The sequence below is a fragment of the Salvelinus namaycush genome, chromosome 4 (assembly GCF_016432855.1).
Source record: "Salvelinus namaycush isolate Seneca chromosome 4, SaNama_1.0, whole genome shotgun sequence".
Taxonomy (NCBI): domain Eukaryota; kingdom Metazoa; phylum Chordata; class Actinopteri; order Salmoniformes; family Salmonidae; genus Salvelinus; species Salvelinus namaycush.
The window spans coordinates 70704924-70724095 of NC_052310.1; the positions used below are offsets into that span (position 1 = coordinate 70704924).

A 19172-nucleotide genomic window follows, 5' to 3' on the forward strand; every position below is an offset into this window, starting at 1 on the left:
GCTGCGCAGAACTTTTGAGCTGTGCGATCAATTCCATACGGAATAATTTTAGAGCAGGACTGCCGACAAGTGCTTCCGTTAATAGCGCAATGACAAAGATGTTTTATTATATTGACAAGATAGTCGAGCAACCACTCAACAATGGAAATAATCCGATTCGTAACAACCTAACCTTTACGAAACTAATATTCGATCAAATAAGACGCACGTAGGAAATTCGCAATTAAATGTTTTTGTTGACCAAATTCGATACTCTCATTGACCTCCATACATAAAATCCTCACTTCGTGGTTTTATTTTCGTGGACAGATTTTGGGCGGAGTAAACTCTCTTGCTTCGCCTCTTCCTCTCTGTCAATGAGCGCTTCCCGAGGCAAATCTATGGCGCCTCACATTCACGAACTTTAAGACCGGAAATTAATTTGATAAACCATAAAACAACACCACAGTTTTTGAGTATAGATGTGACTGGAGTGAATACCACACGATGAGCGGACACATTTCAGGAAAAAATGGTAAAATGCAGTAGAATTTGTGATCCAAACTAGTAACGCTACAGAGAAGCTAGCTTTCTAACTTAGCTAACGTTAGCCAGTGAAGTTTACGTTATTTTCTCTTTTATCTAACTATCTAACGCTAGTCAGTGAAGTTCACGTCCTTTTCGCTTTGCTAAACCTTCGAACTGTCCGGGTCGAATTGCATTTATTTTATGCATGGGTAGTTTTACCAAAGAACTCAAGCTAGCTAGTCATGTATTAGCTTAGCCACCACCATCCATTTTTGCATTGTTCATCGCAGCGTAGAACGACTGCCCCTTCTCATTAATGCCACGAAGTTCAAGGCCAACCGCGGTAATACAGGCTGTTGTTTCCAGAAAGCAGGGGACTGATTTAACACCCCGTGCCTAAATATTTTACTACGTTCTGGAGTAAATGGAGATTCTAGAAGTAGCCTGCCCCATTTTTGGGATTTAAAGGTATACTTCGTTTTCTTGCAAATTAAGCTTTTTGTCTACTTTCCCAGAGTCAAATGACCGTGTGGATACCATTTCTATGTATCTGTCCAGTATGAAGGAAGTTGGATGTAGTTTTGTGAGCCAATGCCAACTAGCGTTAGCGCAATGACTGGACGTCTATGGGTATTTTTTTTATTTAGCTTGGCAAGTCGGTTAAGGACAAATTCTTATTTACACTGGCTAAATCTGGATGATGCTGGGCCAATTGTGCGCCGCCCTATGGGACTCTCAAGCACAGCCGGTTGTGATACAGCCTGGAATTGAACCAGGGTGTCTGTAGCGACGTCTCAATTTCTTAGATGCAGTGTCTTAGACCGCTGCGGCACTCGGGAGCCACTCAGGGTATCTGTTAAGTTAGTTAACAATTACACCAGCACGAGTTAGCAACTTCCTTCAAACTGCAGGCTGAGACATAACAATTGTGTCCAAGAGTTAATCTGACTCTTGGGGAAGTACACAAATCGCCTCATTGCCAAAATCCCAAAGTGTCTCTTTAACTGTTTTCATTGATACATTTTATGGTAACAAAAACAGAATAGAAAATTTGATCACTTTTCTGTAGAGGTGTGGGCAGAATGTTTTAATCTTTTGCAGTGACTTTTTCAAACAAAATGCATGCATATAGCGAGTGCCAAACACTGGCCTTTCATTCTGCAAGATTTGTCTATTGAACAATTTAAAAGTAAATGCTGCCCATATGTCTATGCAAAAGGTGAATTGTTGTTTAATATTTTGTTTATTAGAAACACAATCATGTATTATCTCCTGCCTTGGTACAGACTCTGAGATTAAATAGGCTACTATGTTGTGCTCCTATTGCACAGCAATACTGTAGCCTAGCAATACTGTCATAGAATTCCGGTCTATTTACATTTGAGCATGGTTGGCAATTGAATGAGCGCCGAATAAATAGTAGCCTAATATTTATTGTGGAGCGGGAATACTCAAGTCTTGTCAGAAAAAAAGAGACATGCCCTGCAATATGAGTATGATTTAGGCCTACATAATAAAAGTAAAATAAATGGCTCCCGAGTGGCGCAGCTGTCTAAGGCACTGCATCTCAGTGCAAGAGGTGTCACTACAGTCCCTGGTAAAAATCCAGCCTCTCTGACATCCGGGCAAAAAAAAAAAAGGTGGTTAGTGCCTCCATATCTAATTGATAAGCTGTTGTCAAAGCTGAAATGAGTATGACATCTGGGCATTTTAAAGTATACTACATTTTGGAAATGTTCAACTTTGTTCTACTGTTTAGGACGCTTCCTAGAGTAGCTCAAAAAGCACATGCAATGTTTCCAAAAACTGCTCCATGAAGCAAGATGGTGAAGCGCTAAAATGACACTACTTGATCTTGACATGTGCAACTGAGACTTCACATAGGAAACAATGTGGTGGCGTTATCGATGACTCAGTCTATGGTTCATTTGAACGGAATCAGTTGTAACAAAACTGGCATTGCTGTCCTCGTCAACCACATTCTCTGTTTTCAGGTCCCCCTCTTCCTCTCCCCTCTCTGCGCCTCATGGTTCCACCACTGCGGCTGGTCTCAGCAGCCATCTGGCAAACGGTCCAGCAGAGACACGTGATGGATTATGGGATGCTGGAGGAGTTTGTTACCATGGTCACAGAGATGGTTCCAGAGCTTCTGAATCACAGTCAGAGGGCCCAACTTATTCTGGGTCTTCGAGCGCGGGTGATAATCAAACCATTGGAAAGATGAGATGATCATATTTAGTATTATTGTACCCACTATGTCTCCTGACTGGTTTGCTCTGGTTTCAGCTGGTCCTGGAGTTGTGTTCCTCCAAGCCAATCACAGACCTCCAGACCATTCAGCCACACCTGGACAGGATACAGACCCTCACACCTCTCTGGGGGACACAGGTGAGCTCCTTAGGGCAGAGACTCAGCTAATGTCTAAATCAGTCAGTCTTAGAGATTTCTGATAAGACATTGATGCATTTTGGCAAAAACATATGCAGCCTAAATGACAAGCTATCATCTAGATGTCCCGATGAAGGCAACATGTTTATATTATGTGTTTCAGGCGACAGATGCAGAGGTAGGATTATCTGAATCCAACTTTTTGGGGCTGGTTCAAACCCTTCTGAAAGACCCTGATGAGAGAGAACATTTCTTCCAGGTCAGTCAGTATGTGGGTATGGAATAGCCGTGGGTCATTTCCTGACTGCTGTCATGACTGCTGTGTATTTCAACAATTTAAATGATCTCTTCTGAGAGGTTTTCATAGCTCATATTTCTTTACACTGTTTTAGGATGTTTTTCCTGTAGAATTTGGTCCCAGTTATGACGAAGCTATCCAGAAACTCGTATGGCAATTTCTTTCAAGACTTGAGAAGCTACTTCCCGTATCAAGTTTCCAACAGGTACTAGTAGAAATAAACTCAGATCATATAGAGGAACCATGGACTTGACATTAAGGCACTGTGGGAATTCTACCTATATTCCTTCTAACTCTGTATTTGTCATTGTCAGGCTTCCTCGCTGCTCAGCAATGTTCCCTCTGTTCTGGAGGAATGTGTTGAGTCTGTGTCTCACCCTCAAGAGTTGAAAACCCTGCTTCAGTACCACAGAGACCTCGGCCTGCTAGACAACCATGGTAGGCATCTTTCAGGACTCATGTAGATGTTCGATTTTTTTTCTTCAGTTGGGGTCATTAACATTTATTCTTTATTTAACCATACTATCCTTTTCTAGATACTCTGTCTTCCACCGACGGGGACTGCATTCTCTCAGCTCTCTGTCTCCCTCCTGTAGAAAGGGTGGTGATTGCAACAGAGCAGACAGAGTCAGAAACACCAGTATCATCCTTGAATGTCTTCATGGATACATTCACCAAAGAGTTGGAGGTGGACTCTGCAACACTGACAGAGTACACAGAGATGGAACCGGGGACAAGTATGGATGTAGTAGAAAGAGAGGAGAGCGTGGAATGTGAGAGAAAGGATAATGAGGAGCATGATGATGCAGAGTTTGCTGACCCAGAGACTGAAGAGGTGGAACCAGTGTATGAAAATGTGACGGTTTTAGGGGAAGATGGGACGATGGAACCTTTAGTCAAGAAGAATAAGCTCAAAAGGCACAAAAGAGAGATAATTGATGCCAGTGGCATGCCTCATGGAAAGAAACACAGAGAACCTAGCCCTGCACAAATGAAAAGCATAGACCTGTCTGATAGGATCATAACGTCCATGCTTCACAAGCCCTCAGTGGAGATACAAAGGATTAATACCACTAACCTAACATTGCCCTTAAGACCAGTGAGAAGAAACAGGGGGTGTAAGATGAAGACATTGCTAGCAGGAGAACGGAAACAAACCAAAACTGAATTTTCAGAAGAGAAACGTAGTGTCTGCAAAAGAGTTAAAACACCCCAAAACCCCAATACATGCACAGTGTGTGGACGTGTCTTATCCCGCTTTTCAGACATGAAAAAGCACATGCAAACCCATAACAACGGTCGCACCTATCAATGTCGCAATTGTCAGAAGACTTTCAAGCACTTGTACAATTTGCAAACTCACAGAAAGTCATGTCTGTTTGGAACTGGGCAAAAAGAGGAGGTTCCCTCTGGAGAGGGCAGTAGTGCTCAGTTTACTACGTGTGAGACAGAATTCACACAATCCTCCATAGACCGTAGAACGTGCAAAGTGTGCGGCAAGATTGTGCATCGCATTGGATACTTGAGTACCCATATGAAGATTCACTCAGAGAATCTCCACTATTCTCTCGGAGAAGCGGAAACAGTCCAGAAACCGTCACCTGAAGGAGGGGACAAAGAGCCATCCAGTGGTCTTCCTCTTGGGGCAACACCTGAGGACAGTGACTCGTCCTTCACCAGCAGTACACACCAGGACCCGTCTTACGACCCAGAACCCAGCCAGACCAAAAGACCCAAGTGTTCCAGCACAACAAAGAAGCCTGACCGAAAAACTTTCCAAAAACATATTTGCCGTATTTGTGGTAAAAGCGTGACTGCTGGCGCCTTTGAGTATCACATGAGAACTCACTCAGGCGAGCGCCCTTTCTCCTGCCCTCATCCTCAGTGTGGGATGAAATTCATACACAGCGGAGGTTTGAGGGCCCATCTCAGACGCTATTGCAAGGTTCAGACAGTTGACGCTGCTGAGCTCGACAGCTTCGACATACGTTTTGAGTGTGACAAATGTGAGAAGACATTCACTATCCAATCAAAACTAAGGAAACACAAACTTATCCACGGCCCGCTCTACTGCGCAGGGTGCAGAAAGGTATTGCCTGACTTACAAACTTTAACCAGACACAAGCTCTGGCACCGGCCTGTTCAGTGCAGCATGTGTGAGGAGAGCTTCATGCTCACAAACCTCAGAACGCACTATCTGGATGTCCATAAGTTCAGCGGGCCGTTCGTCTGCACCCATTGTCCGAAAAGCTACAAGAAGTTCCATTCCCTCATCAAACACGAAATGGTTCACACCGGGAACCTCCCCTTACAGTGCTCCCAGTGTCCAAAAAGATTCATCTACAATTATGACCTAGTCGAACACGAGAAAAGGCACTCTGACGACAGGCCTTGTCTCTGCTGGGAGTGTGGCAAGGCCTTTTATACCAACATTGACCTGAAACAACACATGCAGAATAGCCATGGTGAAAAATCCACAGAGTATCGCTTCCCGTGCCGCCATTGTGGGAAACCTTTCAGGCTTAGTAATTCCCGTGCGAACCACGAGAAGACTCAGCATGGTGGGGTGCGTTACCCATGTACGTACTGTGGTAAGCAGTTTGTTTGTGCAGATTCGTTGAAAAGGCATGATCTGATTCACACTGGGGAGAGGCCTTTTAAATGCAATCATAAGAATTGTGATAAGGCTTTCAGGTCGAGAGCTGAACTGAAGATACACATGAGATACCATACTGGAGAACGGCCGTTCAAGTGCGACGTCTGTGGAAAGGGCTTTGTTCAAGCCAATTTTCTCACTACGCACTACAGGACTCATACAGGGGAGAAGCCGTATTCATGTTCCCTCTGTGACAAACGTTTTAACTACCATGACTCACTGAAGAGACACATGTCTACACACTCAAACGAGAAGCCTTATAAGTGCCTGGATTGTGGAAAAGCTTTCGAACGTAAAACGCTGTTGAATGTACATCAACGATCATGTACATCATAGTATTGAAATGTACACTTTTTTTGCATAATTTAACATAAGTTGATAACAGAGTTGATAAGATCGTGGCCTGATAAATAATTTCCCAGTTTTTTGTTTAACACGGTCAATCTGTAAATGTTCTTCTTTTTCATATTACTGCAGTTATACTTTTCTTCCATAAGTGAAATTTTAATAAAAGTAGAATACAATACATAATTGGAGTTGTATGGTTTTGTGTATGTGTAGCCACACACACTAGGAGCTCAGATGCAAACATGTAATGTCTATTTTAATATATGAGAATTAACCAATGATATCAGGCCACACCCGGCTATGATTACAGACACCTGTGTGTGTCTTTTGAGACTATATAAACGAGTCACCCCGCAGTATTTGTCATTATACCCTGATGAAGACAGCTTGTCTGTCGAAACGTTGGACATTCAATATTTGCATCTGAGCTCCTAGAGTGTGTGGCTCTCCTTTATTTTTCAAGTGTTCCACTCCGATAGCCAGCACCTCGCCTAAATACTTGTGCGTTTCTTTTGCCTATAGATTTGTGTATGTGTAACCATGCTCCTTTAGTCACTCTCTTTCAACCTGAGCTACATTGCACATACATTCTGGTCTATAAAAAATAATTTAGTATGCAAGTATTTTTACATTGTCTTGTGCTAAGTACACAAAACAATTTAAAAGTAGTTGGAGTATTTAAAATAATTTTTCTTATGAAAACACCATAACATAGAATTAGCTCATTGAGCACATTAATTAAATCCCATGAACATCATGGAAATATGCAAATGATAGACAACCGAAGTGGAACTGATATTCACATCACATCGTTTGATTGGGGTCTTTTAACAGTCGGACACAATCACAAGAAGAAAAACGTTTCGAGCAGCCTATGAGTAGCTTTGTTGTCTGCTCCTATACTGTACTGTCAGCCTAATAACTATATTAATCATTATTTTGGGGAGTTTTTTTTTGTTGTACTTTCCCTCAGAAATGTATAAACCTACGTTGACGATGGCTTCCAGGAATTTACCAGGAATTAAATGACAGGTCAAGCTGGTGCGCAATCGCAGTATCATTAGCGCACTGTTTGATAAATTAGCTAGCAAATTGAATTCAACGAAGCAAAAATAATCTAGCTGTTTTTTTTTTGTTTTTTTTACAAATCCGTGACTTTACAATTAGATTATGAATAAGTGTGCGGTAGTTTAGCTATAAACGAACTCTTACAATCGCAGCCGGTGACGTTCTAGCTAGCGAAGTGCGTTAGCCTAAATTCGAGAGCAGTCCAATGTCAACACATTAACGACGTCCCCATGGCTTTACATCAACAACAATTGGTCGATCGAGGGTGTTGCGAAATGGCAATCTTAAAAAAGTAGTGTTTCTTCACCCAGAGATAACAATTCAGAATTTCTAACACTGGCCAGTTAGCTAGCTGTTCACTTTTACTTGCTAGATACTCTGTCAAGATGCCTGGAATGGTAGCGTTTGGCCGGCGATGGGGAATTGCGAGCGACGATCTGGTCTTCCCCGGCTCATTTGAGCTGTTCGTCAGGGTTCTATGGTAAGTGTTGTTGCCACACAATTAAACTTGTCCTATCAAAAGTGAGCTCGACATTAACGGTACGATATTTAAACGGAGGGATGATTCATAAGTGTTGTCATATACCACGTGCAGTATTAAAGACTGCTGTCAGTCATAGCTACCTCGATCCCACACTAGCAACTAGCAAGGCAGCAGCTGAAGGCCTATTTTCTCTTAGTTTGTATTTATTTTATTAGAAAATTATGAAAGCAAGAAAAACAATTATCGTTGCTGTGCCCAACCCACAACCACACCCTTCCAAAGGTTGCTGCAGTGACCTCTGCTGGTATTGCATTGATGTTTTAATGATCTAATAAAATCAATATGTACCTCTGTCCTGCCCTACAGGTGGATAGGGACACTGGCACTGTACACTCTCCATGAGGGGAAGTTTGACTGTTCTGGTGGGAGAGTTCTACACAGCTACCTGGTGGTTCTACTCATCCTGTTGGCTTTCATCATCCTGTCTCTATGTGCCATCGTCTACGTCAGCGCTCAAGGTGAATCCGGCACACTTTTACTGTTATAATATGATGAGGAATTTACATGAATTATCCACAGAGATAGTGATATGTCAATTTTTGTTTTGTTTACCCCTCATAATAATATATTAAAAATAAACAGGTCTGTTTATCATAACATATATTGTCAACATGGAACTCATCTCGGATTGCGTTGTTTCCCTAGGGACGATCACTAACCCAGGCCCGCGGCGCTCCATCCCAGTGCTGGTGTACGTGCGGGCGATGCTGTACGTCCCTGAGCTAATTTGGGCCATCCTAGGGGCCATCTGGGTGTCTGATGACAGCCAGGGCTGTCAGCCTGCTGAGGTGGGGGCCGTCATCGCTGCAGTGGTCGCCAGGTGGGTTGGAAGAACTCATTTTTCCCCCCTGAACGTATACTGTGGTATGTTTACGTGTGGTTAAGGCAACACATATAGGCCTACATGCCCCATGAATACACATTGTCAGTTTACATGATGTGAAATTCTCCCGTCTCCCTCCCTGGCAGTTGGATTCTGCTGCTGTCCACAGGGGTGGGGGTGCTGTTTGTGTTCGACCCGCTAGGCAGCACCCATCCTGGGCCTCAGTCCCAGGAGCTGCTGGGAGTAAGGGACCCGGAGAGCAGTCAGGGCTCCCAGCTCCTGTCCACTGCCCGCTCCGTGGCTGTCAGGGTGTGGGAGAGCAGGCTGAGGCTCCTCTGCTGCTGCCTGCCTCGGGATGAGAGCCACAGAGCTGCCTTCTCCAGCATAGCTCAGCTTGTCAGTGGATTCTTTTCGGTGAGTAAAGGGAACAGGGTGTGTGTATGTGCATGCACATCTTGTTCATTTATTAACTTTGTGTAATTGTAGGATACAGACCTGGTTCCCAGTGACATTGCAGCAGGTCTGGCTCTGCTACACCAGGAGCAGGATAAGATGGAGCAGTGTAGAGATCCAGACGAGGCCCTATCTCACAGCCCCTCATCACCTATCGTAAGTACTGGAGTCAGTTAATTAATCAGTGAGTATGTCAATCAATCAATCAGTTGCCTTGGTGTGTGTGTTTTCCGGTAGGCAGAAGATCTTGAGGCAGAGCTGGAGAAGGCAGCCCACTGTATGCAATTTGCTGTAGCTGCATATGGTTGGCCCATGTATGTCTACTCCAACCCTCTCACCGGAGCCTGCAAACTCAGCAGGGACTGGTAAGACTGTGGCACCTCTAATTTAATGTGCTCATCCTTATCGATTTTTGAGCTGTGGTGTGAAAGTAATTTGTTCTACATATTTGTTAACAGCAATATCAAGAACAGTGGACTTCAGTGTATTAAGCAACTACATGAACAAAAACACAAGCACACACATGTACTGTAAACACATACAGTGGCAAGAAAAAGTATGTGAACCCTTTGGAATTACCTGGATTTCTGCATTAATTGGTCATTACATTTCTATCTGATCTTCATCTAAGTCACAACAATAGTCAAACACAGTGTGTTTAAACTAATAACACACAAATTATTGTATTTTTCTTGTCTATATTGAATACATAATTTAAACATTCACAGTTTAGGTTGGAAAATGTATTTGAACCCATAGGCTAATGACTTCTCCAAAAGCTAATTGGAGTCAGGAGTCGCTAACCTGGAGTCCAATCAATAAGATGAGATTGGAGATGTTGGTTAGAGCTGCCCTGTTCTATAAAAACACTCACACAATTTGAGTTTGTTATTCACAAGAAGCATTGCCTGATGTGAACCATGCCTCGAACAAAAGAGATCTCAGAATACCTAAGATTAAGAATTGTTGACTTGCATAAGCTGGAAAGGGTTACAAAAGTATCTCTAAAAGCCTTGATGTTCATCAGTCCACGGTAAGACAAATTGTCTATACATTTTTATTTTTTTATTTCACCTTTATTTAACCAGGTAGGCTAGTTGAGAACAAGTTCAACTAAATGGGGAAAGTTCAACACTGTTGCTACTCTCCCTAGGAGTGGCCATCCTGCAAAGATGACTGTAAGAGCACAGTGCAGAATACTCAATGAGGTTAAGAATCCTAGAGTGTCAGCTAAAGACTTACAGAAATCTCTGGAACATGCTAACATCTCTATTGACGAGTATACGATACGTAAAATACTCATAAAAAATGGTGTTCATGGGAGGACACCATGGAAGAAGCCACTGCTGCACGTCTGAAGTTCGCAAAAGAGTACCTGGATGTTCCACAGTGCTACTGGCAAAATATTCTGTGGACAGATGAAACTACAGTTGAGTTGTTTGGAAGGAACACACAACACTATGTGTGGAGAAAAAAAGGCACAGCACACCAACATCAAAACCTCATCCCAACTGTAAAGTTTGGTGGAGGGAGCATCATGGTTTGGGGCTGCTTTCCGAGACAGCTTGCTATCATCGACCGGAAAAATGAATTCCCAAGTTTATCAAGACATTTTTCAGGAGAATGTAAGGCTGTCTATCCGCCAATTGAAGCTCAACAGAAGTTGGGTGATGCAACAGGACAACGACCCAAAACGCACAAGTAAATAAACAACTGAATGGCTTCAACAGAAGAAAATACGCCTTCTGGAGTGGCCCAGTCAGAGTCCTGACCTCAACCCAATTGAGATGCTGTGGCATGACCTCGGGAGCGGTTCACACCAGACATCCCAAGAATATTGCTGAACTGAAATAGTTTTGGAAAGACGAATGGTCCAAAATTCCTCCTGACCGTTGTGCAGGTCTGATCTGTAACTACAGAAAACATTTGGTTGAGGTTATTGCTGCCAAAGGAGGGTCAACCAGTTATTAAATCCAAAGGTTCACATACTTGTTCTCACCCTGTACTGTGAATGTTTACATGGTGTGTTCAATAAAGACATGAAAACGCATAATTGTTTGTGTTATTAGTTTAAGCAGACTGTGTCTATTGTTGTGACTTAGATGATCAGATCTAATTTTATGACCAATTTATGCAGAAATCCAGGTATTTCTAAAGGGTTCACATACTTTTTCTTGCCACTGTATGTACTGTAAACACATATATGCCCATATACTGTATGTTTCAGCTGTAAGACCGAGTCTGCTGAGTATGACATTGTCGGAGGAGACAATATGGGCTGCCATTTCTCCTCCGTCCTCCACAGCACCGGCCTACAGTACAGAGACTTCATCTACGTTAGCTTTCACAACCAGGTACTTCAACTCAGGGCAAATCTCAAGTGAGATCCTATTCCCCCATTAGTGTGCTGCCCGTTGGCCAGTGTTGAATTTTCTAGTTCTGATAAATATAACTCTGTCTGTTCCAGATCTATGAGATTCCGTTCTTTGTGGCTCTGGACCATAAGAGAGAGGCAGTACTGGTGGCTATCAGAGGAACACTGTCACTACGGGTGAGACTTGTCATCACTCCAAACCTCCTGTCTATCCATTTCAATCTTTCACTAGTTAATGTACATTTCTGTGTAGGATTTGCTGACTGACTTGTCTGCGGACTGTGAGAACCTGCCAGTAGAGGGAGTGTCAGGAACATGCTATGCGCACAAGGTGGGCGGAATAATCACATTACATTTACATTTTAGTCAGTTAGCAGTCGCTCTCATCCAGAATGACTTACAGTAGTGAGTGGGTACCTTTTCATACTTTTTCGTACTGGCCCCCGTGGGAATCGAGCCCACAACCCTGGTGCTGCAAGCGAGGCCACGGGACCAAACTTAACTTCTATTAAGCTTTAATTTCTTAGAATTTCTATCATATCATAACTCATCTGCGAAGGGAGGTATTGGTAGACATGAGCTGGCTGTAACCTCTTATGTTCCACAGGGCATGTCTCAGGCAGCCAGCTACATCTGTAAGAAACTCCTCAACGACGGCATTCTAAACCAGGCTTTCACCATCGCACCTGTAAGAACCCTTACCTTTCCTCTTTCAGAGAAAGTACATTAGTTGTATATAACCTTAAAATCACCAACTGTTTGTGTTTTTTCAGGAGTACAAGCTAGTCATCACAGGCCACAGTCTTGGAGGGGGTACAGCCTCTCTCCTGGCCATTCTATTACGGAGCTCCTTTCCCACCCTGCGGTGTTACGCCTTCTCTCCACCAGGGGGACTCATGAGGTAACAAGTTCAACACACGTCAAAAGAATGCATGCTTAGCATTACATCAAGCATTGATTTAACTTGGTGTAATGTACATAGTATTAGATTGATTTCCGTCTGTGCTCTCTCTGCAGTAAAGCCCTGGCTGATTACTCCAAGGAATTTGTAGTGTCTGTGGTGCTGGGGAAGGACTTGGTGCCAAGGTGAGGAGGAGAGGAGCCCCCCTCAATACATCCCTCTGGTTATGGAGACCCTCTGTGCTCCCATGTTTATCTCAGACAAATTGTTTCCCTGAAACAAACTGTGTTCTATTAATGAGTTTCTGTTATGAGTTTCTCACTATTACACATTATTAGGGGCGGCAGGTAGCCTAGTGGTTAGAGCGTTGGACTAGTAACCGATAGGTTGCAAGATCGAATCCCCGAGCTGACAAGGTAAAAATTTGTCGTTCTGCCCCTGAACAAGGCAGTTGACCCACTGTTCCTAGGCTGTCATTGAAAATAAGAATTTGTTCTTAACTGACCTAGTTAAATAAAGGTAAAAAAACAAGTATACTCGTACACACAGTGGACCAGAATAGGGACTGGGAAACACTTGTTCACTTGTAATAATAATAATATGTGCCATTTAGCTGATGCTTTTTATCCAGTGACTTAGTCATGCGTACATACATTTTACGTATGGGTGGCCCCGGAAATCGAACCCACAACCCTAGCAGTGCATGCTCTACCGACGGATCTACAGAGGACCATGCTCTACCGACGGATCTACAGAGGACCATGCTCTACCGACGGATCTACAGAGGACCATGCTCTACCGACGGATCTACAGAGGACCATGCTCTACCGACGGATCTACAGAGGACCATGCTCTACCGACGGATCTACAGAGGACCATGCTCTACCGACGGATCTACAGAGGACCATGCTCTACCGACGGATCTACAGAGGACCAATCTAGAATTGGCTTCCTATTTCGCAACAAAGCCTCCTTCACTCATGCTGCCAAACTTACCGTCGTAAAACTGATTATCCTACCGATCCTTGACTTCAGCGATGTCATTTAGAAATTAGCCTCCAACACTCTACTCAGCAAATTGGATGCAGTCTATCACAGTGTCATCTGTTTTGCCACCAAAGCCCCATATACTACCCACCACTGCGACCTGTATGCTCTCGTTGGCTAGTCCTCGCTACATATTTGTCGCCAAACCCACTAGCTCCAGGTCATCTATAAGTATTTGCTAGGTAAAGCTCCACCTTCTCAGCTCACTGGTCACCATAGCAACACTCACCCGTAGCACGCGCTCCAGCAGGTATATTTCACTGGTCATCCCCAAAGCCAACACCTCCTTTGGCCGCCTTTTCTTCCAGTTCTCTGCTGCCAATGACTGGAACGATTTTCAAAAATCCCTGAAGTTGGAGACTTATCTCCCTCACTAACTTTAAGCGTCAGCTGACAGAGCAGCTTACCGATCGCCGCAGCTGTACCCAGCCCATCTGTAAATAGCCCATCCAACCAACTACCTACCTCATCCCCGTTTTAGTTTTTCTGCTCTTTTGCACACCAGTTTCTACTTGCACATCCTCATTTTCACTTATATCACTCCAGTGTAAATTGCTCAATTGTAATTACTATTGGCCTATTTATTGCCTTACCTCCTTACTTCATTTGCACACACTGTATACAGATTTTTCAATTGTGTTATTGACTGTACGTTTGTTTATCCCATGTGTAACTCTGTGTTGTTGTTTTTGTCGCACTGCTTTGTTTTATGTTGGTCAGCTGGCAGTTGTAAATGAGAACTTGTTCTCAACTGGCCTACCTGGTTAAATAAAATGTTTTTAAAAAAATGCTTTACCGACTGAGCTGCAGAGGACCATGCTCTACCGACTGTCAGTGTGTCGACTCCAGTGGAAACTCCTGATTTCTGAGTCTGAATGTGAAAGGGCTATGGTGTACGATGGAGACGATATATTTAGGATCTGTCCCCTTGTTACAGGCACACAGAAAATGACAGCAACTCCACCGCCCTCTCAAACTATTTTTTTCTCTGAGTTAGCGTTCAAGTGCTTGTTCTGTGTTTTGTTGAAAGGCTGCACAGATTTCATTTTCTCTCTCCATCTCTCAGGTTGAGTTATCCCAACATGGAGGACTTGAAGAGGAGAATACTAAAAATGGTTTCTAATTGCAATAAGCCCAAGGTGAGAACATTCAAATCAAAAATGAAGTTTATTATGAGTAAAATGATATGGGCAGAATCCTAACTTTGGAGAGGGACCTTGATGATTTCTGATGAGTTCTTCCTTCTCCTTTTCTCTCCCACTCCCTCTCAGTACCGTATCCTGCTCCAGGGCTGTTGGTATGAGTTGTTTGGGGGAGAGCCTGATGACTTCCCTACTGAGATGGACAACAGGCGGAAGGCGGAGCTTAACCAACCGCTTTTGGGGGAGGAGTCACTGCTGATTCGCAGCTCATCATCCTATCAAGGCCTGGCTTCCGAGGAGTCACCTGTACACGACTCCCACCTGCCACTTTACTTACCGGGACGTATACTGCACATTACAGAGGATGGGCCGTCACGGAGGTGTGTATGAGGCACACACACACAAAGTTTACTTTTTTTTACAACCAGATCTGTATTTAGGATTTTATCGAAGTGTTCAGACACTTTTTGCGATGTCACTTGTTTTTGAGAAACTTACTCCAACCGGCGAGACTTCCTCGTTCTGCAGTATGGGGGCTCGAACAAAACATGAACAAATGCTCCAAAAACATCCAAATACATCCTTTTAGAAACGGAAACACTCTCAGTATAGTGATGCGTGTCTTTTAGATGTTGTACACATGAAATTGTGTCATTCCGACTTTTTATGCAATGTTATGTTCCATTTTGTTGCGACTTGAGCGATACCTCTCCCTCCATTCTCCACGCAGCCTACACAGAGAATAGAACACCTGGATAGGTGAAACTACTCAAGTCATACAAAATGGAATATAACATTACTGATTAAGTTCAGAATTACACCATTTTGGTTGTAAAAAAAAAAAAGTTAACTTCTCCTTGCATGGAGTCTTTAATGTTATTTTGAAATCATCACTTTGTCTTAATAAATCACTGTTTATTTATTGAAAATAACTTTTGGATAATTTATTTCCCTGAGCCTCCTTTGTTTCTTGAAATGCACAGGTTGATCGTGTGGGTATTAGGAAACGAATTTGTAGATACATGTAACAGTATAACTTTAGACCGTCCCCTCGCCCATACCCGGGCGCGAACCAGGGACCCTCTGCACACATCAACAACAGTCACCCACGAAGCGTCGTTACCCATCGCTCCACAAAAGCCGCGGCCCTTGCAGAGCAAGGGGAAACCCTACTTCAAGTCTCAGAGCAAGTGACGTAACCGATTGAAACGCTATTAGCGCGCACCACCGCTAACTAGCTAGCCATTTCACATCCGTTACATACAGTTGAAGTCGGAAGTTACATACACTTAGGTTGGAGTCATTAAAACTCGTTTTTTCACCCACTCCACAAATTTCTTGTTAACAAACTACAGTTTTGGCAAGTCGGTTAGGACAGCTACTAAGTGCTTGACACAAGTCATTTTTCCAACAATTGTTTACAGACAGATTATTTCACTTATAATTCACTGTATCACAATTCCAGTGGGTCAGAAGTTTACATACACTAAGTTGACTGTGCCTTTAAACAGCTTGGGAAATTCCAGAAAATTATGTCATGGCTTTAGAAGCTTCTCATAGGCTAATTGACTTCATTTGAGTCAATTGGAGGTGTACCTGTGGATGTATTTCAAGGCCTACCTTCAAACTCTGTGCCTCTTTGCTTGACATCATGGGAAAATCAAAATAAATCATCCAAGACCACAGGGGAAAAAAATTGTAGACCTCCACAAGTCTGGTTCATCCTTGGGAGCAATTTCCAAATGCTTGAAGGTACCATGTTCATCTGTACAAACAATAGTACGCAAGTATAAACACCATGGGACCACGCAGCCGTCATACCGCTCAGGAAAGAGACACGTTCTGTCTCCTAGAGATGAACGTACTTTGGTGCGAAAAGTGCAAATCAATCCCAGAACAACAGCAAAGGACCTTGTGAAGATGCTGGAGTAAACAGGTACAAAAGTATCTATATCCACAGTATAACAAGTCCTATATTGACATTACCTGAAAGGCTGCTCAGCAAGGAAGAAGCCGCTGCTCCAAAACCGCCATAAAAAAGCCAGACTACGGTTTGCAACTGCAAATGGGGACAAAGATCATATTTTTTGGAGAAATTTCCTCTGGTCTGATGAAACAAAAATAGGACTGTTTGGCCATAATGACCATCGTTATGTTTGGAGGAAAAAGGGGAGGCTTGCTAGCCGAAGAACACCATCCCAACCGTGAAGCACGGGGGTGGGGGTGGTTTGCTGCAGGAGGGACTGGTGCACTTCACAAAATAGATGGCATCATGAGGAGGGGAAAGTATGTGGATATATTGAAGCAACATCTCAAGACATCAGTCAGGAAGTTAAAGCTTGGTCGCAAATGGGTCTTCCAAATGGACAATGACCCCAAGCATACTTCCAAAGTTGTGGCAAAATGGCTTAAGGACAACAAAGTCAAGGTATTGGAGTGGCCATCACAAAGCCCTGACCTCAATCCTATAGAAAATTTGTTGGCAGAACTGAAAAAGCCTGTGCGAGCAAGGAGGCCTACAAACCTGACTCAGTTACACCAGCTCTGTCAGGAGGAATGGGCTAAAATTCACCCAACTTATTGTGGAAGGCTACCTGAAATGTTTGACCCAAGTTAAACAATTTAAAGGCAGTGCTACCAAATACTAATTGAGTGTATGTAAATTTCTGACCCACTGGGAATGTGATGAAAGAAATAAAAGCTGAAATTAATCATTCTCTATACTATTAATCTGACATTACACATTCTTAAAATAAAATGGTGATCCTAACTGACCTAAAACAGGGAATTTTTACTTGGATTAAATTTCAGGAATTGTGAAAAACTGAGTTTAAATGTATTTGGCTAAGGTGTAGGTAAACTTCTGACTTCAACTGTATTTACAAACACAGCACTGATTGGCTGATAGCACGGTTTCGAGCCTACCCCCTTGCCCAGATGAATAGTTATGGTCTATTATAATCAGATCACATTGTGACACAAAAATTCCCTGATTTTTTTTTTCAATCAGCTCTTACACAAAAAGGGCATTATTATCATTTTCACAATTTATTTTGACCTCCGTGTGGAAATACGAAGAAGGAAAAACAAAAGGAAAATCACGTTAACTACACTGCCCCTTTAAGTACATTACATCTATGTCTGTCTTTGTCATTCACCAAAGTCTTCCACTTTTTCTTTCCCTTCCCTCCTCCTAGGTCCTGTTTTTCCCAGGTGCGTTACCGGGTGCAGTGGTCCAGTGAAACGGCGTTCCGTAGTGTTCTCATCAGTCCCAGGATGATGGCCGACCACATGCCTGACGCTGTGCTCCTGTCGCTTCGCAGTCTGACACAGGACAAGCCCTTCAACCTCTGCCCCTCGTCGCTTAGCAACAGCCACCTCAACGTCATCTGATTCACACTGCTACACACACCTGGACAGGACAAGCCTGACTGTCTTTCGCTAGTCTGACCCCATTCTGTCCCCAGTCCTTCTGTTCCAGTCCTATTTCTTCCTTTCCCCTGTCTTAAATCCCCCCAGCTTCTGTTCCTGTTTTTTGTCCCACCCCCATGAGGGGTTCCTCAACAGCCAAGTCAAAGGGGCAAGACAATTAGACTCATCAATAAAAGGAATTGCAGAACTGTCTTTCTCACTATGACTTTGGAAAGGGGGTTGCAATTTGATTATTTATTTGTAGTCATTTGTTGCCAATTCATTGGTTATTGCTTTCTTTTGAGTAATTTCATGAAAAACTGTCATTGTGTCATTAACATAAATTGTGCTTTGTGTACATAGTTAGATATTATTGCAGTGTAACTATAATTCCAAAAGTGTACATTCAGATTTTATTTTTACTATTTTTTTAGGTTGCTGGTTTTGAAGAGATTGTTTAACTGTGGTTTGTCTTTGTCCTGTGCTGAATGTCTGAGACTTGAGGAAGAAATTGTCCTGGACCACAGATCTAAGATCAGATTATCCTCCACCTAACCATTAGGGTGATGAACAATATCTGACCCTGTATAAGTGGTTTGGGAAAACTTCTACCTACTCAAAGATCAGGGTGAATCGTGCCTATGCATCGCATAACAATAAGTCTCACCAATACTCTCGATGCTTGACCAGTGTTTTGTTTTGCTCCTTGTATGCAGAATGAGTAGTGCATGAAACAAATTAGTTAATTTGCATGAAAACAACTTCCGGGTGATATGAGGTAACCTACATTACTCCAGTTTCATAACACATTTTCTGTTAACTTGCTATTAACATATTATTACATCAGGTAATTCAACATTGATGTCAAAGTAATGTAGTTTACATCCTGAATTGTGTATTATTTAGTTTGACGATACAAATAAAAGCATGTCATGTTTCTGTAGTTATTTTTGTATTTGGAGGCAGCTTACATTATTTATGGAACATTTGCAAAGTCCCGAAGCAGCTTTTTTAGACTACCTGTTGAGTTAAAACAACAGTACATTGATGAGGCACATTGAATAAAGATGGCCAATTACAGATATGACCAATATTGATGGGAATGAAAACTGGCGCAAAATGTTTCCAAAATATCAAAAATTATTACATTTTCTCCCCTCAAGCCCAGCTCTCTTTTAGCATGTGACGTCAGCATGACGGGGGCCAGTCAAC

At 42.8% G+C, this 19172-nt stretch overlaps 2 protein-coding genes across 2 annotated transcripts; both read left to right on the forward strand.

The window, feature by feature from the left end:
• The first annotated feature begins 358 nt into the window (after positions 1–358).
• On the forward strand, positions 359–6377 carry LOC120046795 (zinc finger protein 709-like). Its single transcript, XM_038992305.1, has 7 exons — positions 359–514; positions 2502–2704; positions 2794–2895; positions 3059–3154; positions 3288–3398; positions 3508–3631; positions 3730–6377. Exons 1-7 carry the CDS (start codon positions 487–489, stop codon positions 6183–6185), a joined length of 3120 nt encoding a protein of 1039 aa, XP_038848233.1. The 5' UTR covers positions 359–486; the 3' UTR covers positions 6186–6377.
• A 667-nt stretch (positions 6378–7044) lies between these two features.
• On the forward strand, positions 7045–18903 carry LOC120046796 (diacylglycerol lipase-beta-like). The gene is made up of 15 exons (XM_038992306.1): positions 7045–7746; positions 8116–8267; positions 8455–8629; positions 8779–9046; positions 9119–9241; positions 9323–9450; positions 11313–11439; positions 11553–11636; positions 11713–11790; positions 12067–12147; positions 12233–12360; positions 12477–12545; positions 14474–14546; positions 14679–14929; positions 17747–18903. The coding sequence occupies exons 1-15, from the start codon at positions 7652–7654 to the stop codon at positions 17940–17942; spliced, it is 2028 nt and encodes a 675-aa protein (XP_038848234.1). The 5' UTR covers positions 7045–7651; the 3' UTR covers positions 17943–18903.
• Positions 18904–19172: the final 269 nt, after the last annotated feature.